General features: G+C 40.6%; 1 protein-coding gene across 3 annotated transcripts in view; it reads right to left on the reverse strand.

The window, feature by feature from the left end:
- Positions 1–6231: 6231 nt before the first annotated feature.
- The window catches only part of LOC114573893 (uncharacterized), a 38619-nt gene continuing 20854 nt past the window's right edge, over positions 6232–23996 (reverse strand). The window contains exons 19-31 of one of the 3 annotated variants that reach the window (XM_028606105.1): positions 23728–23853; positions 23248–23381; positions 20021–20149; positions 18562–18809; positions 17612–17777; positions 15075–15276; positions 14380–14435; positions 13885–14021; positions 12711–12859; positions 12268–12474; positions 11477–11571; positions 10441–10565; positions 6232–7120 (exon numbers count right to left, since the gene is read on the reverse strand). In XM_028606105.1, coding sequence (XP_028461906.1) covers positions 6873–7120; positions 10441–10565; positions 11477–11571; positions 12268–12474; positions 12711–12859; positions 13885–14021; positions 14380–14435; positions 15075–15276; positions 17612–17777; positions 18562–18809; positions 20021–20149; positions 23248–23381; positions 23728–23853 — 2022 coding nt within the window. In that variant the 3' untranslated portion in view covers positions 6232–6872. Of the gene's footprint in view, positions 7121–10440; positions 10566–11476; positions 11572–12267; positions 12475–12710; positions 12860–13884; positions 14022–14379; positions 14514–15074; positions 15277–17611; positions 17778–18561; positions 18810–20020; positions 20150–23247; positions 23382–23727; positions 23854–23996 lie in introns of all 3 variants that reach the window. The other 2 variants (XM_028606104.1, XM_028606106.1) reach the window with 2 other exon arrangements.

Genomic DNA, 23996 nt, shown 5'->3' on the forward strand with positions numbered 1-23996 from the left:
CAGCATTTTCTAACTGCTTTCCAAACTAAGAAATGGTTGCCAATAAGTTTTTCTATTTTGGCATACAAACATTTGTAGGCTAATGTTATACCTGAATCATATGTTTGTTTTGGCTGATTGTCAAATAGTCTATGAAGGGTTAAATTTGTGATTACCATTCATAAATTCCATGTCTGTTGAGATAATATTCAATTCATTGTAACATAATAATAAGCGGTGGCATATTCCCTTGACTTAAAAGACTTATCTAGTAAACAGATTCCAAAATCCTTAAAAGAAAATCACAATATGGAACTAGAAAATAATATTTCATGCTGTCCCATTGACTCACCTGAACATCCTCCATGCCGTGCAGGATCAAATCCCTAGTGATGTCCAAATGAAGCTCCTTAAAGCATTTTCTTTAGTTTTTGAGTCCAATAGATGGCGCTCTCTGTTTAACAAAGGGTTGAAAGCACACTCCTACATTCCTTGAGCCTTTTTCTTTAAACCAAGAGCACCATGTAATATATAATGTATTCAAGTTGAATTCACTTTACATCCAGTAACGTTTATTTGTCATGTCATTCTAATGAAATAGCCGGTGTTTCCCACATAATCAGTTGGATTATTTTAGCAATAAGCAAGCTAACATTAACCAGCTAAAACCACAATATGTTTCATGTTACCCAGTAAGCATTTTTCCATTGAAAGACGTTTAAAAAAATGACTATGGCCACCAGTGAAAAGACGTTCAAAACTTGTTCAAAAGTGAAAGTTTTTTTCACTAACTGACTATTACAAGATGTTTTTTGTGGAGCAGCCTTTTGATAAGGAAAATGCTGACACGTTACATGAGGGGGCATGTTTGTGTGGCTCTGATAACCCAGATTTGTTTGTGAAGGAGATTCATGGAGACGATTGTTTCCGGCAGGAAGGAGTCGCGAAGAGCCTCAAGCGGACGGCTGCAAACTACACGTTTTCTACACAGAGAACACTACTGAAGACAAAGACGCTGAAAGAGTATTCTTGTTTTCCCATAACACAATATTTTGTAAATACACCGTTTAAAACCTGAACTACAACAACAAGGAAGAGCAGGGCTGGCTGGGGGAGGACGCCGATGAAGGAGAGGACGCGGCGCAGTGAATCCAGAATGGCGGCCACCTGCCAGCAGGCCCGACTACAGACACGAACACAGTGTAGGAAAGACATGCACTCATCCAGGCAAGTTTAGGACTCACTCTCATGTTAAATGCATCACACAGGGAGAGGAGACAATACCATTAATGTTACACGCTAGGTTAGCCTTTAGTAGCTGTGTTTCTTGGTTATTCAAGTCCAGGTTAGCTTAGCCTTTGTAACAGTTGTTTAAACATTCACATTTAGACCATATTTCACCAGGATTTGAAAAAGTGACATTTTTCATCCTGTGATATGCCAATACCTTATCTCAATTTTTTTATACATTTTTGTTATTGTTATTAACACCATTTATCATTCAAACATCCAGAACAAATTCCACAATATATATTTTTTTAAACAGAACATTCTCTCACAATGATGTCACCGAAGTCTATTGTGGCATTTATTAACAAATAAAAAAAAAAACTCAAACAAAGGGTACAAAATGAAACCCGGAATTACAATGAAACTGAATGAAACTGAGGCAAAATAACATCAAACAAAACAATCTCACAGCAGGCTGCCAACTCCTTTTTCTTTCTACCTTCTAGTGTAGGCACTTTCACATCTCACACCTGGAACCTACCACCTGCACAGGTAACTATAGGGTGAGCTATACTGCTGACATTACCATATATTTACTATTTACCATTTATTATTAATTATATATATATATGTATATATAATTAGCACCCATAAGAATAAGCACCCCAAATATTATAAAAATGTAATTTACTACAGAACTATTTTACCTTTTCTCCTACCCCTCCCTGCTGAGAGAGTAGGCTCGAGATGAGCCAGGCCTGTGCAGTCGATCGCCGCCCAATGCATGCCGGTTAGATTTGTGTCCGACTTTATCCCGACATGCTCTGACGTCATGCATACGTGGTCAACAGTAACCTCACGAGATCAAGGCGGCCACAGGTTTGAGACGCAGGCAGCGCAGTTGCTTTCCACTGACTGCAAGACCCAGGCGGACCCAGGGCATGCTGGGAAACGCCGGCCTCTCAAATGATCTAACAGCTGATTGGTTCAGAATCGATTCAACATGATGACGTTTTATATTAACTTTTTATTGTTTTTGAATTGGAGGGATTATAATTGCTATTTGTCTGATTTAAAGGCTTATTCTGTACAGAACACGTGTGTGGCTGATAGTTACGTTTAGAAATCAGAGCGACTACATCCGTTCAAATTACGGATCATCTACAGTCTGTTTATTAACATCAGCAACAGATCGCATGTAGAGCATTTTGACAGCTACTCTGTCTGAATAAAACCAACTGGAGACTGTGTACAAGCTGATATATGGGTCTGATAACATTTTATAAAATCTGAATCTGACCTAACAGGATGTGAGTGTTTCTGTGACTTCCTGTCCAGCCTGAAGGCGGCTGGAAACGGCTGGAAACTGTCCGACTTGACCGTGGATTTTTGTCACCGCCCCCTGCTGCTGCTGCCTGCTCTCAGGCGAGACGCAGCTCATCTCCAACGAGCCTGATCTAATCAGGCAAACATGCATGCACTCTCCTTGATGAGCTGGGGAGCAGCTGATCCCCCCACACACACACACACACACACACATCACACTCAGAACCAGAACAAAAATACTATGAACTCGTAAACCAACTAAACGGACCTGTGTAATTTACACACATCAAATGATAATTTATTAAATATACTGAAGCATTGTACTGTAATGAAGAATCAAGCAGACACAAAACACAGTTAAAGTTGGGAACAGGGCCTAGTGAAAAGGGAGAAAGGCAGCCTTTTCACATGGAGACAGCTTCACCTTAAAGGAGAATTCCGGTCGATTTCAACCCGTAGCTCTGTTGTTTGTAAATCAGGAGTACTGTCAGTAGCGAGAAAAACGAAAACAAACGGTGCCGCCTACACCGAGTTATCCTCCTGCTAGATTTTGCACCCAACAGTCTTAAACAAGGCTTAAACAGGGCAAGTTTTAAACGTGTTTTTAGCCTCTAAACGTGTTCGAAATGCCATTACTAGTGCTTAGCCATGTGCAGTTATTCCTTACGAGGGAACACAGCAAATTTGACGGCAGTAGATGTGACAGAAAGGCATAAAAGTTGTGTTAATCCTTACCTCTGTTTATGTACTGCTTTCCGGTCAAGTCCTCAACAATCGAGTGCCAATCTCATACAATCCAATAATCCAAAATGTATTTTTTACACAAAAAAACGATTTGCCGAGGTCCTGTCCATAGTAATGAGCATGTATCAACAGGCTGGAACCTGACACCGCAGTGAAGCAGAGCTGACCTACAGTTCAAGAGTTCAGGAGCTCATTTGCATAGGTAACCTAGCAACGGCGGAGCCTGCCTGTCGGCAGAAGCAGGGAGGAGCTCACAAAGCTGACAGACAGAGCTTGGAGTTAGATCAGGACTAATATGAGAAAATGCTTTGAGTTTGTGCCTTTCCAAATTGCGGCAACCAAATGAAGAGATATTTGAGATTGTGCTTTCACCGTCTACAACCTCCGCAGCCGGGAGATTTTACCGTTATGGCTGGTTGCACTTCAGCTCCCTTGATAACATTAGCTACATGAGAGAGATTACCGTGTTTGCAGCAAACATTGACTTCACCAAAAAGAGCGTCAAGTCCCGGTATCTGAAGGAAAATGCCATTCCTAAAGCGAAAAGACCTGCTGCAGACAAATTGGAGGTAACGTCTTTATGCTTTATACTTTCCAAGGCTATTGTAATTCTCACTTTTTTTTCTGTGAAGAAATGTTTCACGGTGTTGGTGAATTCTTGAAGAAAAAAAAAAAAACACTAAATGTTGTAACTCCCGTTACTGAGACCCGTGTATGATATTACCGACATGTAATTAGTAATGAATTATATTACTGCGTTACAGCAAAAATGTATATATTACTGTAATTGCCTTACACCCAACACTGATTATGATAGATGCATCCTCAATGTTACTGTTTTGGCCATTGAGTCTGACTACAATGCTCTTTCTCCTTCTTACTTATTTAGGGGACACCATCCAGTGACATAGAGACAGAATAGCTGCAGTGCCACAGTCAACTCCCAAGAAGGCGTCCAGCTGGTCATCCAGCCAGTTTCAAAATAGTTATTTCAAGTCCACAGAAGAAAAAAGCCCTTACCCCGTCATGGACTGAGAAGAAGGCGACTGCTTTGTAACATAGCCCCAGTTCCTCTGCTGGATAAGATTGAACTGGTTGCTCAAGCCAGGTCACATTATAAGAGCATGTTCTAGGCCTAGGAAAAGAGTACTGAACTATTTTTTCTTTGTACACTTCAGACTATGCTGCAGCATGATTATGTATAAAACCACACACTGTACATACTTTACATTAATTGTGTCTAGATTGTGATATTGTTATTTCCTTTTTTTTTTATGTAAAGACATAAAAGCTCAAATACACAAAAGCATAAATGTAATGTGTATTGTTATATTATAAAACCACTATAACAGACAAGTGCAGTATAGAACTGTACAATGTACTTATTCTTACAATTTATTTATTCTTACAATTTACTTATTCAACTTTACTTGTACAATATACATATTCTTACGTTTTCCTAATATAACTGTGCAATTGCTTTATTTATTCCTAATGGCCATACCAAGTATTACTAGTAATGATAGTTTTTGACTCAGAAAATGTCCTCTGCCTCTTTGAATCCTGTGTAACTTCCAGTTGGGGAGGGGTACTCTTGTCTGATTGCTGCTATAACACAAGTAGGCAATGTTCTTCTGGTGCCCCGGCCAAGGCACTCTCCTCTCAGAACCCACTCCAGAATCACCCGGTAGGCCACGAGTCTGCATTGGCTGGGAGGGGGGGGGAGAGGGAGAGCTTTGGTTATTTCACTAAAGAAGTGAGGCATTTATTTATAATAAATAAGGTCTTTTCATCATACTCAAAGACACTTTACAGTAAAAACCAGCACATACATCACATTAAAAACAGATAAGCAATAAAACCAACACATACAACAAGCATATTTAGAAGCAATTAAAAACAATAAAAACAGTAACTATCAGGTGAGAAATGTAAGATTATTGTATGTGGAAAGCTAATGTGAAGAGGTGTGTTTTGATTAGTGTTTTGAATGTGTATTTACAACTAAAAACAAATGTACCTAAGCTAGACAGAGTCACGAAAGCCTGTTGTACTCACTCATTAGACAGCTGGCCGTCAGGTCTGTCCGGTTAGATCATCCTTATAGATCAGATGGGGAAACCTCTCTGTATGGGCGAAACAATGTCCGTTGACCCGTCCAGACCAGGCTGGATCCTTACAGCACAGGCTTTCTTCCTCGGTGGTCATTGCGATACAGTATCCACACGAGCACCACCATGTACCCGCATCAAGTGCAACCAGCCATAACGGTAAAATCTCCCGGCTGCGGAGGTTGTAGACGGTGAAAGCACAATCTCAAATATCTCTTCATTTGGTTGCCGCAATTTGGAAAGGCACAAACTCGAAGCATTTTCTCATATTAGTCCTGATCTAACTCCAAGCTCCGTCTGTCAGCTTTGTGAGCTCCTCCCTGCTTCTGCCGACAGGCAGGCTCCGCCGTTGCTAGGTTACCTATGCAAATGAGCTCCTGAACTCTTGAACTGTAGGTCAGCTCTGCTTCACTGCGGTGTCAGGTTCCAGCCTGTTGATACATGCTCATTACTATGGACAGTACCTCGGCAAATCGTTTTTTTGTGGATAAAATACATTTTGGATTATTGGATTGTATGAGATTGGCACTCGATTGTTGAGGACTTGACCGGAAAGCAGTACATAAACAGAGGTAAGGATTAACACAACTTTTATGCCTTTCTGTCTCATCTACTGCAGTCAAATTCGCTGTGTTCACTCGTAAGGAATAACTGCACATGGCTAAGCACTAGTAATGGCATTTCGAACACGTTTAGAGGCTAAAAACACGTTTAAAACTTGCCCTGTTTAAGCCTTGTTTAAGACTGTTGGGTGCAAAATCTAGCAGGAGGATAACTCGGTGTAGGCGGCACCGTTTGTTTTCATTTTTCTCGCTACTGACAGTACTCCTGATTTACAAACAACAGAGCTACGGGTTGAAATCGACCGGAATTCTCCTTTAAACGTCTGAGGAAATTCCAGGTATCCCCTCAAATTCTGAGGAATTTCTACTCCTGGTACTGAAACTCGGCTGAACATGCAATAGGCAGTGCCCTACCCTGCCTAAGGGATACTTACACCAGGCGCTGCAAGAATAATGCTAAGAGAATTATTACATGTCCAAATGACCTGGGTAACAGTCTTTTCTATCTGTTGAGGTTAGGAAAAAGGTACCGGTTACACCAGGCCAGCACTGAGAGGCTCAGAAAGGAGCTTCTACCCTAAGGCTCCTAAATGTGTATCCTAAATGTGGACACTGCCTTAGACTGCCTCCCCCCCTCATCATACATATTCTTTTTACACTGTTTAATGCACAAATTGAAGGAACTGACGTGATAACATTTCCCACCATCCCTTTGTTAACAACCATTCCCACTCTCCCTTTCTTACCTCACCAACAGTCAAGTCCCGCTAATGTATTTATGGTGCCTGAATAGCAGTGTTCTAGATGAGATAGAAAGTTGGCAAGGGCATGGCTGCAAGTCATATGACATCCACTGGCGCAAAAAGACCTTTTCCTATACACAATCATTACGAAGAAAGAGCTGTACAACCCTGAATTTTCACGAGTTCCCATCCTCTTCCTCGCTGCTGCTGGACTCTCCAAACAGGTCTCCGTGTTGGGAGACTTGAGTTGCTGAGCTGACAGTACTGGATGTTAACCTGACACTGATGAGGGCAGGGCTGTGGCTGAGGCCGAGCAGGACAGAAGTCTGGCACCCAAGAAGCAGCTTCATACAGCGGACATGTGCATCCAGGGAGAGCACAGACAGGACGCTGCCCGCCTCCAGGTCCCACAAGCTCAGCTGTCCTGGAATATCATAGCAACATAAAAAGTCACAGTTGCACATGGAGTCATTCTGCTGTGTATGATATGACAGTAAAACAGGTAGTTATGTGCATAGTTGGGTTCTAACTGTGTACAGAAGTGATTATAGACTTCAATGGTAGCAGCTTGCTATAACTGTTTGTGGGTTTGGTAAACATTTCCATGGTAAGCCCAACTCGCCTATTGGGTACCATTGTAGCTTTGTGCCTACAGTATATCCTGCGCTACCCGTTCCTAGTTTTGCCCTGTCTTGGCTTTTGGATTTCATTCTTGTTTTGGTTTTTCTGCTTGTGGAGCGTTGTGATGGATGCAGTGTGGTGTGTGGTGGTTGACTTTGGCTGAAAATGTCACTCTCAAACATTTGTCAGCACCCCCAACTCAAAATACGTTCCCGCGGCCATGCCAACTCGCAGATTATATTGTCTCTACGAGTACTTTACAGAACAATCACGTGTTTAATAAGCTAGTATCTACCTTCCACTCCAGGCACTCCTGTTTTTCCACCTCCAAAATGAATCTCTCATCGCATCATCACATCTATGGTGTTGTAGAGGAGACATATACGATATTGGGAGGGTCTTTTGGTAAATTGACTGGATGTTCTTGCTTTTTAACTTGCTGCCGGCTGTCCAAACAGCCCACGGCTCGCGGGAAAATACATCTGGCGAGTATCTTTAGTGGAGCGAGGCCAAGAGCCACTTCAGACGTGCTTCTGGCGCGGCTGGTGGAATATCAAACATTGACTTGAACGGGGGTCAGGGCGCATCCAGAACGCAGAGCAGATGCGCCTGGTGGAAAATAGGGGTTAGAATTGTGGGCAGTGTTGTACGTTTCCATGAAATCGCGAATAAAACACGTTTTTCTTAAAACGTGTTTTATTTCATACAGACTTGTAGCTTCTACAGGGGCATAAACCTTCATTTCACAATCTTGTAGCTTGTGGTCAGTCTACCTTGGATGGTGTAGACAATTATGGCTGATAATCGAAATCCTTATGGAGAAAATGAATGGATTTACTACCGGAACGACACTGTTGAGCTATATTTGAAAGTAGTTTGAAAATATTCTCTGTGCAGTGTGTATTACACTTGGCCCCAAATGGTTTACTTGAAGAAGACATGCCACTTTGATTTTTAGAAAAACAGACCGTGGGCTTTTGCGGTTCAAAAATACCAACAGAGTGGTGGCAGACAAACGATTGAGTCACATCAATTTCAGACAGCAATTTCAGACATTAGCAGCTAACCCAGAGGTTGCCGTGTGTAACTGAAAATTGGCATATAACCACCTTCAAGCTTTTAAGGTAATTAGCTTAAAATTACCTTTAAGCTTTTAAGGTAATTAGCTTAAAATTACCTTTAAGCTTTTAAGGTAATTAGCTTAAAATTATGATTTTTGAATTGGGACCTCCTAGATTCAGAGCTGTGAAGCAGTTTGTCTGTGAAGCTAACACTAAGGTTAGCTTAACCAGCTACACTAGAGCTGCAGCAGTTTGTAATTATCACCATCACTGGACAAATATGTTCAGTATACCACTAATGTATCACAATTTGTGATTAGTGATATTAGCTATATATACCTAAATGTATTGATTGAATGATTGGAAATCTGACTGTCTGGTTGATTCATTTTTAATTATGGTTGGTACATTTGTATCTTGTTTGAAACTATTAAGACCACAAATACAGGCCTGGATTTTAACCTAATGGAAGATAATCACAATTGCAATATTGGTAAAAAAAAATAAAAAGAGCAAATAATCACAATTTGAATTCGGTGTGGGAGTGGCGGACTCTGCCAGCAACTATTAAATAACTTTATATAGAGGCAATTAACCCTTGTGTTGTCTTCCCGTCGAACAAGCAACTTTTTGTTTTTCTGGGTCAAAATTTCAAATCAAATATTTGTATCTATTTTTGTGACTTTTCCTGACGTTTTTGTCACTTTTTTCCAATTTGTTTTGTCACTTTGTCAATGTCTTTGTTGATTTTTTCAGAGCTTTTTTGTCTTTTTTTTCCAAATGCTATAAAATTTAATGAAACACCCAAATTCAATGAAAGTAGTGAACTGAAACATTTTAATTTTGATTAATTTTGATTAATTTAATTTTTTTATTTTTTTTTAAATTCACATTTTTTGAAAAAGGGGTTAAATTTGACCCGAGGACAACAGGAGGGTTAAGAATGAATTGAATTGAACAGATTCTAGTGACATGATCAGGAGTGTGGATAAAGCTCTTTGCGTGTTAAACACTGTCAAAAATAATAAATCATCATAGCACATAAATAGACTGTAGGCAGCTTGATTAAATCAAAATGAATGTCAGCCTCCTTTAATCCAACCCTTTTGTACCTGGGACTGCACCGATTTCACTTACTTGAAAGTGTGAAAACATGCTGTAATATGGCACCTTAAGGTGAAAGAGTCTTGAGCACACACACACACACACACACACACACACACACACACACACACACACACACACACACACACACACACACACACACACACACACACACACACACACACACACACACACACACACACACATACACACACACAGTCATGAGACTGAAGCCCTAATAAATCCTTCCATTCCTTTATAGGAGCTTTTATAGGGGAGTTTTTTCTTGCCCCAGTTGCTCATGGGGGAATGTCGGCTCTAGACTCATGTGTCCTGAGATAACTTCTTTTGTGATTTGACACTATGAATAAAGTTGAATGAATACATTGAATAATAACTGGATCAACGAAAGCACATTTCCAGGATAATTGACTGACATCTGCCGCCACCTGCATGTGGCCTTTCTAAAAATCTGTTCATTTTGGGAAACAACAACAAACTTGCAGTTGACTGGTACTTGCCGAAAATGTCAAGTTTTGAAGAAACTGCTCGGTTCTTTCGGGGAATGATTGTAAAGATTTACAAAGAATGTTTTTATGTTTTGGGACCAATTGGTGGGATTGCTGTGGACGAAGTACACACGGCGATACACTGGGAAGAGCAAATGAGGTTTAACCATGTATCAGCTAATTTATATAGGTCACGTTACTGAATTGTGTGAACAGTTAACTTCATTTAATATTTTATGTGGCGTTTTCAAATTTCCTTCCTGAGACCATTTTGCAGAGACACCGTCGCTGCGTCCAGAGCTTAGCGCCGCCCAAGACGATTGTAATTGGTTTAAAGAAATGCAAACAACCCATTTTTTTTTCTTCCTATCCCAGAATGTATCTGTGGTGCAGCCAGACTTTACTGCACAGCGCTGTGGAAATAGGTCTGGCAATGCAAGACTACCTACCTGACAGCAGGATGGCTCTGGTTCCTCCCTCTGTCACGTGAAGCTTACTGGAGTATTCTATCATGAGGTTCCCATAGCCACAGATGCTCCTATAAATTCTCTTGAAGGGGTCCCACACCTTCAGTCTGTCAAAGCAAACATGCATAACACTACTCATTCAAAATGTGATAGCATGTTTTCATCCACACATTTAAAACTTAGTACAGAATTCACTATGGGATTTGTCTTGCGAGCAAAATGCTAGCGGAACCCAATGGCAGCATGGTTAGCATTATTAGCATGTCAGACAACTGTAGGTGTTTTGACTGTGGTGCGAAAAGTTACAGAAAGTGAAGGCTGACAGCAGGGCTGAATAAACCCAGTAGGGAGCCCTCACCCCTCTCTTGTTCTCCAAAGTAGTAGGTCATAGGTTGATCGAATGCAAATGTATTAATGAATATGCACTACATAACTATTGTAAAAAAAATATTTTTTGACACAGGACGAACACAGGATAAACACACCGTCAAGATTTAAAATGTAAGAATATATATAATAATCAGTTAACCAAATTACTACAGCTTACTATGTGTATGGTATAAGCTCATGGAAGCAAGAAGCTTTACTTCATTGGCGAGTGGAGTTTGCTTACTTGTTTCGAAGATAGCTAAGTTGTCATTGAGGAAGACTGTAAGAAGTAGTCAAATGCTCCAGAAAAAGCTAGTAAGTGGACCTTGAGTTAATATGGTTTTTACTTTTTCATGGTGTAGAATGAAAATCCTACAGTTTTGACGTTTGTTCAGATATTAAATTGGCAAGCAAGACCGTCCCCAGCCTTATTGACATTTTCAACATTACGTTTTTCAACAGTGTTTGAGGCACTGGTTTTGGCGAAAACAACTCATAATTGTCTGGCTGAGTGTTTTAAGTTAGATGTCAGTGGTCCGAGGTTTAGTCTTATCAGTGTTCATCTGCGTAACAATGGTACAGTGTTAAAGTGGTGAATGAATATACAGTACACGTGGTCATGTCACTCAAGAAATCTGAAAACATTTACTTGTTGCTTCCTCTGACCCCAAAGACAACTCTTTCTGCGTTGTCTGTGATATCTACGCAGCAAACTCCAGCTTCATTCCGCAGTCTTTTCCTCACCTACAAGAATATATACAAAGCATAACATGAGGGCAATATAAAATCAAAGGAGGGGGTCTGGGGCTCCAGCCCTGAATGTTTTAGGTTTTTAAAATAACTTCGACCTTGTGTCATTTCCCCTCAGTCTCTCTGACTGGACCGCAAAGTCAATGGAGCAAAAGTTCTGTTACTTCGGTAATATCGCCTTCATTTCAAGATTAGTAATGCTGTTTACACCAAATTCCTACCCTACCTACAGCACCAGTCCAAAGTTTGGACACACTTTCTCATTCAAGTGAATGGGAAAGTGTATCTGGTTTGACTGGTACTGTATATTATGTAACTTTAAACTAGTAACATCAGACAGTTTTTGCCTCTTTTTAGGTGGCTGGAGTGAAGTGAGTCATCCTCAACATTTGTTGTGTTTAGGTTTCAGAACGATGAACACAGTTGGAGAACAATTCGATACCTAACAGGATGTTGTCTATCATGTTTTTCTCAAATGATGTACAGATTTTTAGGCATTCTATTATCAAATTTCTTGAAAAATAGTGCAAGTAGCGGCCATAAATGGACGCCCGCTAGGTTTGGGCTGAGTTTATGTCTTGCTCCGCCCCTGCCACAAAGCAATCACAAATTGCCAAATAATTGTTTAAAAGCTTTAAATAAACTTAACACGGAACATTTAAGAGCTTAGTACAAGCGGTGGGAACCCACCGCTCCTGTGTGCAGGTCCCACAGGGTGATGTGGGGCGTCCTGTGCTCATGGTTGTAGCTGGTCAGCACCAGGTGACTGCCAGTGTAGGTAATAGCTGCAGTGTGGAGGCTCAGCAGTGATGTTTTCTCCCCCAGGCTGTGCAGGTGTTCCTGCGAAACCACGCTGAAGACATTGAGGTGGTGAGCAAAATAAGAGCACACCACCACCTACAAAATAAAGGTGTGGAATGTAGAGGTCAGTGATGCAACAACTACTGACAATGTAGTGAAACAGTAACATTGTTTTGCCCACAGTGCTGATATTATATAAAATAAAAAAGACCTGAAACAATTTAAAACTCCTTGTGTACAAAATACACAGTGCCTTAAACATTGCAGACAAAAATGTAGATTTGGATGGCTTATCCTGCCCTTGTACAGTGCATTGCTTTTTTGCTGTGTACCTGTTCATCGCCACTGAGAAGGTACTGGTCTATCAAGTTGTATTTCTCTCTCTCCAACCTGCTTTTCGCCTCTCTCTCCCTCTGTGCCTCTCTCTCCAGCCTCCTTTTCTTTGCGGACTGGCTCTCTGTTCGGATGTCCCATGGCATCACTGTAGCAATGCAAGAAAACTTAAACTAGAAAGACACTCGGAGAGTTCCGACCTCCTTCAAGGCATGCCCTATTTGCAGCTAATGTTCCGACTTGAGGGGGCAATTCCGTGACTTTTCCCAGTCGGGAACACATTTTTCAGATTATTCCAACGCCACATGAAAGCAGCACAAATGCCCTATCTTGCAAATGCTAACGAAAGTGAAAAATAATTTGTGGATCCGCCCCGTGATTTGGATCCACTCGGAAATGTAAGGAGTACTTCCTTGGCCCATGTTACACCCTTCCACCAAGTCAAAAACTCGAGCCAGTAGTTTTTCCCAAACAAACAAAAAGAAAAACAGCCAAAAACATGACCTCTTTGGTGGAGGTAACTACAGGCCTATCCAGACAAGTGGTATCATCGAAGCAGGTATATTTTACCGCTAGAGAGGGTCTTTAGGGCACCATTATTTATCAGGATGGTCTCATGTTTCTCCTAATACTCAGGACATCAAAATACTTTGAAATGTAGCATAAAATCCTACACAAAGTGGCTTTAAGAAGACAGTCAAGGATGGAATTTGGATTTATAGGTAAGAAAAGAATTAAGATTAGGTTAGTGTAAATATTAAAATCTACCTAAACTAACTAAAATCTATCTTTACCACAGAGTGTCATGTAAATAAACTCTTTTCTGGAAAAGATTACACCTACTCTACTCCTATACTCTCCAACAAACATTTTAGTCTCCTCAGCTGGCTCCAACTTACAAGTGGAAGGAAAATTATCACAGACCTAACTGCTTGCTATTAAAGTGATCTAGGAACTGATGTTAATACTGATATTACACTATGTAAATTGGTTTGGATTTGTGCATCAGCTACACACACACACACACACACACACACACACACACACACACACACACACACACACACACACACACACGCACACAGTAAAATGTAAATGTTGAAAAGTCAGATCATCATGGAAAAGATGATGATGACAAATATGTGTTTACAGCGGGAGGATCAGGCAGCTCACATGTTTTCTCTCTACGTGGGGTCACATTGGGCTGCAGGTCTTGGACTGGGCAGCTGCACAGGAGCGATTCTCTGTGGGAGAGCTTGATCTCATGTTTGATAGAGCCAGAGTCTAGATCCCAAAGGATCAGACGGTCTCTGCAACGACACACATCAGACAGGAAATAAACTGGGGTTCTGCTGAAATTGCTTTTTGCAGTTCAATATGATAGATACAAAGTAAGAACAACTTTATTACCTTGTTTGATTACTTTGATTTTTAATTCAGTTCAATTCATGTGAACATGATTTGCATTTCAATGAAAACTGTAAAAGGAATACAGACATGTAGAGTGTCTGGATCATAGGGTAGCCTCAAATTAAATAACTGCTTGTCATACGTGGAACCCATCAATTCATTTGGAGCTCAGTTTCTTTTCTTAATCTTATGTGGTGTGAAGTATCCCTATCATTGCAGACTTCTCATACTCCATGTATTTCACATATTCACTCTCACCTGGTCTCTGATAGGCCAAGAAGAGTCCGTCCATTCCCCAGAACACGGTACTCGTGCTGAGGACAGGAATAAACTGTGATCCCAGTCTGTCTCCTCACATAGCTCCGCTTTATCAAATCATACACCAGAAGAGTCTGGGAGGTCAGACATGACAGAAAGGTTATAATGACAGCAGGAATGTTTAGTTCAGTAGTTCATAGTCTCGCTCAGACCTTCAAACCAATCACAATCGTCTTGGGCGGCGCTAAGCACCGGGCAGAGCCACGGTGCCTCTGCAAAATAGCCTCAGGAAGGAACTTGTTTTGGTGGAACATGAGTACGTTCAAAAGATGTTTTAGTCGTGCAACAGAAAACTTAGATTGGACAGATAGTCTAGCTAGCTGTCTGGATTTACCCTGCAGAGATCTGAGGAGTAGTTAACCATAGTCCTCACAAATCCACCAGAGTTTAAAATGCCGAAAAGAGTTAAATCCGGCGAAAGTTTCAGTGGCAACGGAGCAATACCGGAATTGTGGATATAGTAAGTAAGTTACTATACTAAGTAGTCCACAACAAAGAGAAAACATGAACTTAAAGGAGTGCAGTCTGGACATAATTGAGGATAAATCTGAGTACACAAGTATACAGTGTAGACCAAAAACTAAACTCAAAATGAGCAGACGAAAATATCAAAAGGACATCATGGAGAGTCTGACCTGGAATGGACATGAAGCGGCGTCTACGCTGCTGTTTCTGCTTCTGTCTGTAAAGATGTAAAGTTTGAAGTCATGGGCGAGCACCACATCAGTGCTGCTGTAGAGGCCGTGCTCCGCTCTGACAGGTCGGCAGGCGAAACGCCGTCTGGTCAAGTTCCACACATATACTGTCCCAGCTCTGATGGAGCGGCACACAGCATACCTGCCAGCAGACGGAGCCAGACTCCATCAAAGGAGGATGATGAAGTGTCAGTTTTGATGGGAAGTGCTCAGTGTTTGCCCCATAATCTATTCTCCTCAGGGTGGACAAGACTGCCAAATGTTAATAAGATGACACACAATTCTAATTCCCCACTAAAACCAAGCACACACAGTAAGTTTGGTGTCAGTTTTGGGACAGACACAATTCATTGAATTAATGGACAAATGATTCAGTCTTGGGTCCTGGAATAATATTGAAATATGGCCTGCATCTCTTTGAAATAACAACAGCATGACGTCATGATTTAACTCATCAAATGAAGTCTTATCATGCTTCCATTGCAGTGGGAACATAACCTATTATTATTAAGAATTAGAAATAGAAAACTGTTAACTTGTGTAGTACTTCTGCATTTTAAAATCAATATGTTTTTTGAAATATATTGTGGGACACACTGCAAACTGTAGAACTAAATAGAGGCATTGTATATTTTGATTTTTTTTTCAAAAAACGCAGCGGGCCCGGGTTCGACTCCGACCTTCGGCCCTTTGCTGCATGTCATTCCCCCTCTCTCTTTCCCCTTTTGTGTCTTCTGCTGTCCTATCGAAATAAAGGTTGAAAAATGCCCCAAAAAATTGTAAAAAAAAAAAAAAAATGCTGTCTAGAGCTGGGCGATATGGAGAAAATCAAATATCATGATATTTTTGACCAAAAACATTGATGGCGATATTGCAGCGATATTGTAGGGTTGACTATTGGGGCTTTCACAAAACATTAACAATAACCAATAATGTGGATACAATGACTAAGAGGGTAAAGGCAAATAATAGAACAGCTAGTTAGTCTGGTTAGTTAAGAAAATGACATAATGTTACTGTAATACAGCCTTTAAAACCAGGAAAAGACAATACTTACGGGATATTACGATATCCAAAGTTTAAGCCGATATCTAGCCTCATATATCGATGTCGATATAATACCGATATATTAACCAGCCCTCCTGCTGTCATAGCATAAGAAAAGTACAGATAGTCCAAATAAATAAATACCTGACCAGGTCTACCAGACTGAGATCTTGCCTTGATTTAGTGAGTTAATTAACAGTGTGCACAACAGAGTGCAATTAATATGCGATTATAATCACCATTCACTAGTCTGTTATTGGAGTTTTTTTTTTTTTTTATGTGCTCATATTATGCTCATTTTCAGGTTCATAACTGTATTTAGAGGTTATATCAGAATAGGTTTACATGATTTAATTTTCAAAAAACACCATATTTTTGTTGTACTGCACATTGCTGCAGCTCCTCTTTTCACACTGTGTGTTGAGCTCGCCAGTCAGAAGCAGAGTATGAGGGCGTGCCATGCTAGCAGCTAGGCGAGCATTATAAGGTGTTACAAAGTGACCACGTTTGTCTCTGAAGTAAAGGCTGGACTACAATAGAGCTGTTTGGAGCAGTTTGTAAACAGTGTTTTCTGTTGGAGATGGTAAGTCCCTTTGGGGGGGACTTTGGGCTTTTTCCCTTTATAAACCTATAACATGCACAAAAAAGATATATAAAAAAATAAAGGAAAGGGGAAAAGCCAAAAAGCATAATATGAGCACTTTGAAGTACTGTTTAAAACCCAGAGTGGACACATGGTTGTGCAAAACACATGTATTCTATCTGTGACATAATTATCAAGATAATTATTAAAGTAGCCTACTTAAAAAAAAAACTAAACTTGGCTCTAATCCATTTATTGTAAATCAGTATTTTTGTCCATGTCATCTCTCTCATATAATCTGATTGGTCAGTGGGTTGGCTGTGCTTAAAGTTGGGTGTGTTTAGATTTAGGGTCAGCCAATCCCAGCAAAGGAAGTTTTATTGTTGCATTCACTTGGTGTCAGAATAATCGAAAAATGAGTTCCTGACTAGGAAAATTCACACAAATGTCCCTTAAAATTAGGAACAAGAAGTCAGAAAGACACACACAGACTTGCCAAGTTGGCGTCATACTACACAATAACATGCCGCACGAAAGTAAATGTTGGGTTAAGTTTAGTAAGAAACTTTATTTACCTATTGCATTTCAATTTGCTGGCCCCATGTAATTTGTAACATGGTATTAGATTGTAATCGTTAGTTGCTGTCCACGTAGAATGACCTACAGTAGGTTCATTAGAAAAGTTATGACGTTACTGGTGTGTTGAATAAATCTGTTCATCTCATGGATAAAAACTGAATCAAACAACCACTATAACAAATGTTAATGATATTGACTAATATCTGCCTTTTCTGGATCAGAAGCACCATGAGATGAAAGTACAAAGTGACTACATCTCAGTACCTACCTCTGGGTTTTCCCCATAGGGACGACCTCCTCTGTGCCTTCGCTCCTGAGCTTATAGATGTTATAGGTAAGAGCCCGGTCCCTGATCCTGGAGGTCAGATCCCACAGGCGAAGGTACTTCTCTCCACTGCAGACCCCCAGGCAGAAGCGCAGATCGAAACACAGGCCTGAAAGGGAAAGGAAAATGTCAGAGCTAACACGGCAACACGCACACTTTACTACACGACACGCCCCCTAAAATTACTTCCTGAATTAATGTACCTATTTAAACCATGGATGTATAATAACAACTGGATACAGTGTTTGAGGCGGAGCCCCATTCTTTCCTAGGGGAGTTGCTCAGTGGAGCATGAAGCCAAAACCAACCTCTAAATCCATTCTTTACACTTCTGCTCTTATGCTTTTGGACAGACAATAAAAAACACACAACTCTTTGAATATTGAGTATTGCCCTTAATAGGGCTCCATGTGGGCCATTTTTCCATGCCTATTCACTGTTGCTAAGCTATGACTGGACAAATGCTTTTTGGTTTAGAGCTGCACAATATATCGTTTTTTTTTAATCGTCATTGCACACATTGCAAAATATATGGCGAAAAACACAGTAGAAAACTGCACTTTAAAATGTAACTCATTATTTTTAGTGATGCATTTTATATTCAATTTGAATAAAAGAATGTTGGAAAGGATTATCTTTCATTTGGTTTAAATTCAACAAGCAAATTGTTGTATTTTAGCCGAATAATGAAAGCAGCAGAAATGCAGAACTGAGTACACTTTAATATCTGTTTATTTATCCCAAGTAACATCGTTATGGCGGTTATCACATATTTTCCTCATATCTGCATTCCTAACTGGGTTATTAGTCAATCTGGTCAGTATTCCTGGAAACCCCTAAACCCCCTCTGGGTATCTGCACCACCCCACTTTGAGCCCCTGTAAAAAACAAACCTTTGGTCAGTACTGCGGGGCAGCGAGTGATGTGTTTGTGGTCCTCTGTCTCCAGGTTCCAGGTGACCAGCTCCGTGATGCCAGTACAGGGGGAGGGGCAAAATGCCACAACGTGAGTCCCCGCCCGGTTGACAGTGACCTGGGAAATGCAGTCCTGGCTGCAGCCCAGTATAGAGCGCAGGTAGAGGAAGGACACAGTGCTGAAGAGTTTGATCTGGATGATTTCACTGCCCCTCTTGTATGGAAATCTGACACAAACAAAGTAGAGAATGTTTCACTAAGTCCAGGGGCTTCAACTCATCTCAAGGAAGTACCACAGGACCTGCTGCAGGATTTAAATTTAGATTTAATACCCATATTATTACTTAATTATCCTTACTTTACATACAAGATCATAATATCGATGACTGAAAAACTCCCTCTTGGGAAGAAACCTCGGACAGACCCAGGCTCTTGGTAGGCGGTGTCTGACGGGCCGGTTGGGGATATGATGAACAGTGGCAATAATAGTCACATGGTAGTCGTAGTAATTCATGTCATATCAGGGAGCTGCAGGGCGTTACAGGATGTAACGTGGCCCAGCAGAGCATGGATGGACGTAGCAGGAAGCAGCAGGGTTCAGCATGACCACGGCGACAGCTGCTATTTTCCTTCTTAGTATTTTACTCCTCCAACAACATTTTATTTATTTATTTATTATACAATTCCTTGCACCCCATTCACTTCTTCATTTCAGACACATCAACTTTTTTAGAACTGTTTTTTTAATTTAACAAAATTTTTGTAGACGCAAAGCAGACACAAACAAATCTCACAGAGAGCTGCTGGATGTTATAACAAATACAGGAATTGTACATCTGTCACTATGCAGTGGAGAAGGCACCCCTTCTCTTCTCTGCTTCTCTTCATAGTTGTCAGATTCATAAACCAACCTTTGTAGAGCTGGCTCAGGTTTAACTTGGACCAGCTCTTAGTTAAAAGCTAGCTGTTAAAGGTCTAGACTGCTGGGGGACTTTCTTTAACACACTGAGCTCCTCTCTCCTCTCTCTTTCCATCTGTGTGCATTCATGTCCCAGAAATGCTTGTTTTCTCGCCTCACAGTTTTCCTTGGATTAGGATGGCACCTAAATCATGGTTGCAGCTGGTGGTCCTGCTCAGCGCCCTGAACTGCTACTACTATTATTTCTAGTCATAGTTCCATTATCTTTATTGTGACTATAATTGCAACTGTTCATCATACCTCCAACCGGCACAGTCAGACACCGCCTTCCAAGAGCCTGGGTCTGTCCGAGTAATTCCTCTCCACTGTCGCACTAAATGCTTGCTCTTGGGGGGAATCGTTGAGTCTTTGTAAATTATGGAGTGACCTACTCAATCTTTAAAGTGTCTTGAGATAACTATTGTTATGATTTGATACTATTAATAAAATTTAATTGAATTGTTTGTAGTGTTATTGTACCTGCAGAAGAGCAGCAGGTAGTCTTCTGTCATGTCCACAGCCTGTATAGAGGCAGCGCCGTGCTGAACAGACAGGACCGACAGCACAGCGCCCCCTCTGGCACTGAATACTGCTGCCTCATCACAAGACCTCAAACACAGAGAAGAACAAGTATCAAATACCTAAAAGGATTTAACTTTCATATATATTTAAACCATTAATAGTATTTACAAATTAGAACACAGTGCCAAATGTTTACTGCTCGCTGGGCTGCATGATATGAGGAAAATGTCAAATTGCGATTATTCTGACTGATGTTGCGATTGTGATATGATTCACGATATTGGGGGGAATGATCAATTTTTTTGGATCATCATTCTCATTTTAATTGAAACACAAATAAAAATGTACTATAGTCATGTAGTGTGATTTTTGCAAGAATCTGTACCAAACAAAGATGTTTTCCTTTAGTCTGTAGGATAGAATTTGTAGGCCGGGACGTCTCTGCAGTCCCACAATACCTCATTCAGAATGGTTAGACACATATTTTGCCTTTAACAAATATTGCGCCCCCCCTGCGATTTGGATATTGCACTAATCTATATTGCGATTTTGATAAAATTGAGATTAATTGTGCAGCCCTACTGCTCGCCCAACTCAGACAGCCATGTAATTCACATGATGTGAACAACCACAGACAGGCTGTATTTTTAACTTCAATATATATGAATTCATGTCAAAAGTTGTGTACCAATTCCAAATGATATATTCTGAAACATAGACTAGCACTTGCCAGTGAACTGCAGGTAGGACAATGCATTATTTCATTTATTATTAATTATGGTGTTGTGAGATGTTACTGGAACTGTTGCACCATGTACAATCTTTTCACTTTTTATCAGCTGCAAGCAGTTCTCCACTTACGTTGTATGTTGTAACATGGGACAATAGTGTACATCCAATCTCATAAATCAGCTATTTAGTCATATTTATTTATGTACTTAAAGATGAAAATGTCAGCATTTTGTGTGTTTTTGTTTTTGTTTTATTGATTAGAAATTCCACTTCTCATTTCTAAGAGATTGTGTTATTTCTTCATTCAAAAGTTACACAGTGCCAAGAACTATAACCCAGTTCCTGAGCGATAGACCCGATATATATTGGAACAGTCATTTCCTTCACAGCACTTCCTTAACTGTACATTTGTAGATTACGGCTTTTATGAAAGCTTTCATTAAACTCTGACACACTAAGAGCCAAATGTAAATGTGCTGATGCTCTGAGGCGTTCCATATTATTACCATCCCTGTTGTCTTGTATTACCAGCAACCACTAGTGCCCTAGTTTGTTGTTTATCTGATACCTCCTCCTGTCAGGTGTGTAGGTATGGCTTCTGTGCTAGTTACTCTGAAAGCAGCCTCTGCTCTTAATTCAGTTATAATGAGAGTGTAACAGGATGAAGAACACCTCTGTGGAAACTTTTATCATCTTGCAGTCATCACCTGGCCATCAGCTTCAGTGTCATTCATCTATGTGACATGAGCAAAGGCATTAAGGGATCTTCTTGGTGCTATATTACACTGGGGAGGCACATGAGTAGTCGCCTGTCTTAATAATTCACAACTGTTTTCAAATCTAGTGGTGACATTTGTCTGGATACTGTGCAGGCCTGATTTCACAGCTTGTTAACAAAGGGATATGTGATATTGTTTAAGAACAAGGTCACTCGTAGTGACACTTGTGACTCATGCCTTGTGAATGTGTTGCTGTTGAGATCACCATCATTTGACATTCATAGTGACCTGAGCCTACTGTGCAACCAGGGTTTAAGGTAGTCATTCCCACTCAGGACTTTCACAGTTACACAGGTACAGTTTGAGTTGATCGCTGTGTTAACACTGGAGAATGGTCTAGCCCATCTTATTTGGCATAGGGGAAAAAAAAATACTGACTTGTTTGTCATTCTTTAAATCAATCACAACCATCCTGGGCGGTGCTAAGTTCGAGATGCAGCAACAGTGCCATTACCAAAATACATAAATGAGATAGTGAAAGGGTATCTCAGCAATAGCGAAAGAGGCCATTTAAGTCCCGCCCACACCAGGGAAACCATCTCATCGCTCTCCATTGACTTTGTATTGCGTTAAGGTGCTTCCTCATCAATTCCGTCTGCTAGCAAACAAACTAAAAGCTCAGCAAAAAACTGAGATTTTACAAAAGTGGATACAGACATGAGAAATCAGTAGGAAGAATGGGAAGACTGTGGGATCCTGACACTAACCTAAAATAATGCCCAACGTACGTGTCCAGCAAGCATTTTGTCCAACATTAATCCTTTATTAATCCCACAATGGGGAAATTCACACTGCTGCAGCAGCAAGGGATAGTCACTATGTTCATCCGTTGAGCCAGACTACAGCTTGAGTGATCATAATACAGTTGAGAGAATTTTGAAAATTGATAAAAACACTAATAAACGTGGGTTGCCTTCAGTTATTACTTTACCCTTGCAGTTCAGGTCTGTTAGGTCAGGTGGCTCACTAGATATAGACTGTTGGTAACAAGTCTGCCATTGGCCACCTATTTCAGCCAGCAATCTGTTCCCCTTCCGCTATCTATTTTGAAAAGGCACCGTTGCTGCATCTGGGGTTTATCACCACCAAAGACGATTGTGAATGGTTTGATGAAATACAAACAAGCCAGAGTGTTTTCTTCCCCTATCCCAGAATGTTAACTTGCGCAGCCAGACCATACTCCAGCGTGGACAGAGCGCTGTGGACATAGGTCTGGCAATGAGAGACTTGGCCTATCCTAAACCTCTGGTGGAGCTTATTGGTTTGAGCCCAGTCTGACTGGATGATCTGCAGACACTACTGCAACCAGGAAAATTAATCTATACACAGGTGCCGTTTTTTTATGCTGATACAAACACAAAACATTAATCAAAACTAAGGCAGCAACAGGACAATGCTCCCAAGAAAAGAACAGATTTCGGGGGACTATATTTTATTCTTAAAGTGCTTTCAGACAGCAAGTAGTTGCTGCCACCACCTCCATTGTTTCAAATGCAACCACAAAGACAGGATGACCAATTTCATTTTTTTAGTTATTTGCTAGGTTAAGATAAGTATCTGTCAAATTTCAAAGTGCTGAATAACATAACAAGGCATCATTAATATGTCCAACTTATCCCAAAAGACATGTCCATAGCCTGGTCCTGACCTGGATCTAATCTCATGCTGTCTTACCTGTAGGCAAAGAGGACGTAGTCTCTGATGGAGTTGTTGGACAGCAGAATGGAGCGGTTTTTGTGGATTGCCTCATGCTCCATGGAGATGTCAGCACAGTGCAGCAGAGAACAGCTGGAGGCTAGGTCGAAAACCTAACAAACACACGAGGGACAGACATTTAGCTCAGACATGACCTACGCAAACCTTTTATAAAATTGAATGAACATACAAGGCTCTCTTTGTAAAGTTTCACTAACTTTCAGGCTTCATTAATTGTTTTTGTCACCATTTATGGGCAGCAGAACAAGATGAAAACGCAATCACCTTATAAAGTTATTATGGTTAAAGGTCTAGCAAACAAGTCCAATATTTACTCTCTTTTAGCTCTGGTTTGGTCTCCTCCAACTCCTGAGAAAAATATCTGTCTCTTTAGCTGCTAAATGCTCCACTATTTTCACCAGCTAGTCTCTAACTGTGTATGTCTGCTGTTTGCTGCACCTTGACTCGATGACTTCCATCATAGAAGACCACTAGCAGCTGTCCTTCACAAGTTGTGGTGACTATGGGAACATCCAGTGAGTCACTCTCTGAATACACAACTCGCCCGGATTCAACCTCTCTCACCTGAAACACAGTTACATATCAGTATATGGTCTTTTCAGTGGTTTGGAACTCCTAGTTTTGCCATCTCTTTTGTTTCGCCATCTTTTGGTATGAAAGCTGCCTAGTCTTATATAAAAGACTACGCAGCTTTCATACCAAAAGAT

Source organism: Perca flavescens, chromosome 19 (genome assembly GCF_004354835.1).
Source record: "Perca flavescens isolate YP-PL-M2 chromosome 19, PFLA_1.0, whole genome shotgun sequence".
NCBI lineage: Eukaryota > Metazoa > Chordata > Actinopteri > Perciformes > Percidae > Perca > Perca flavescens.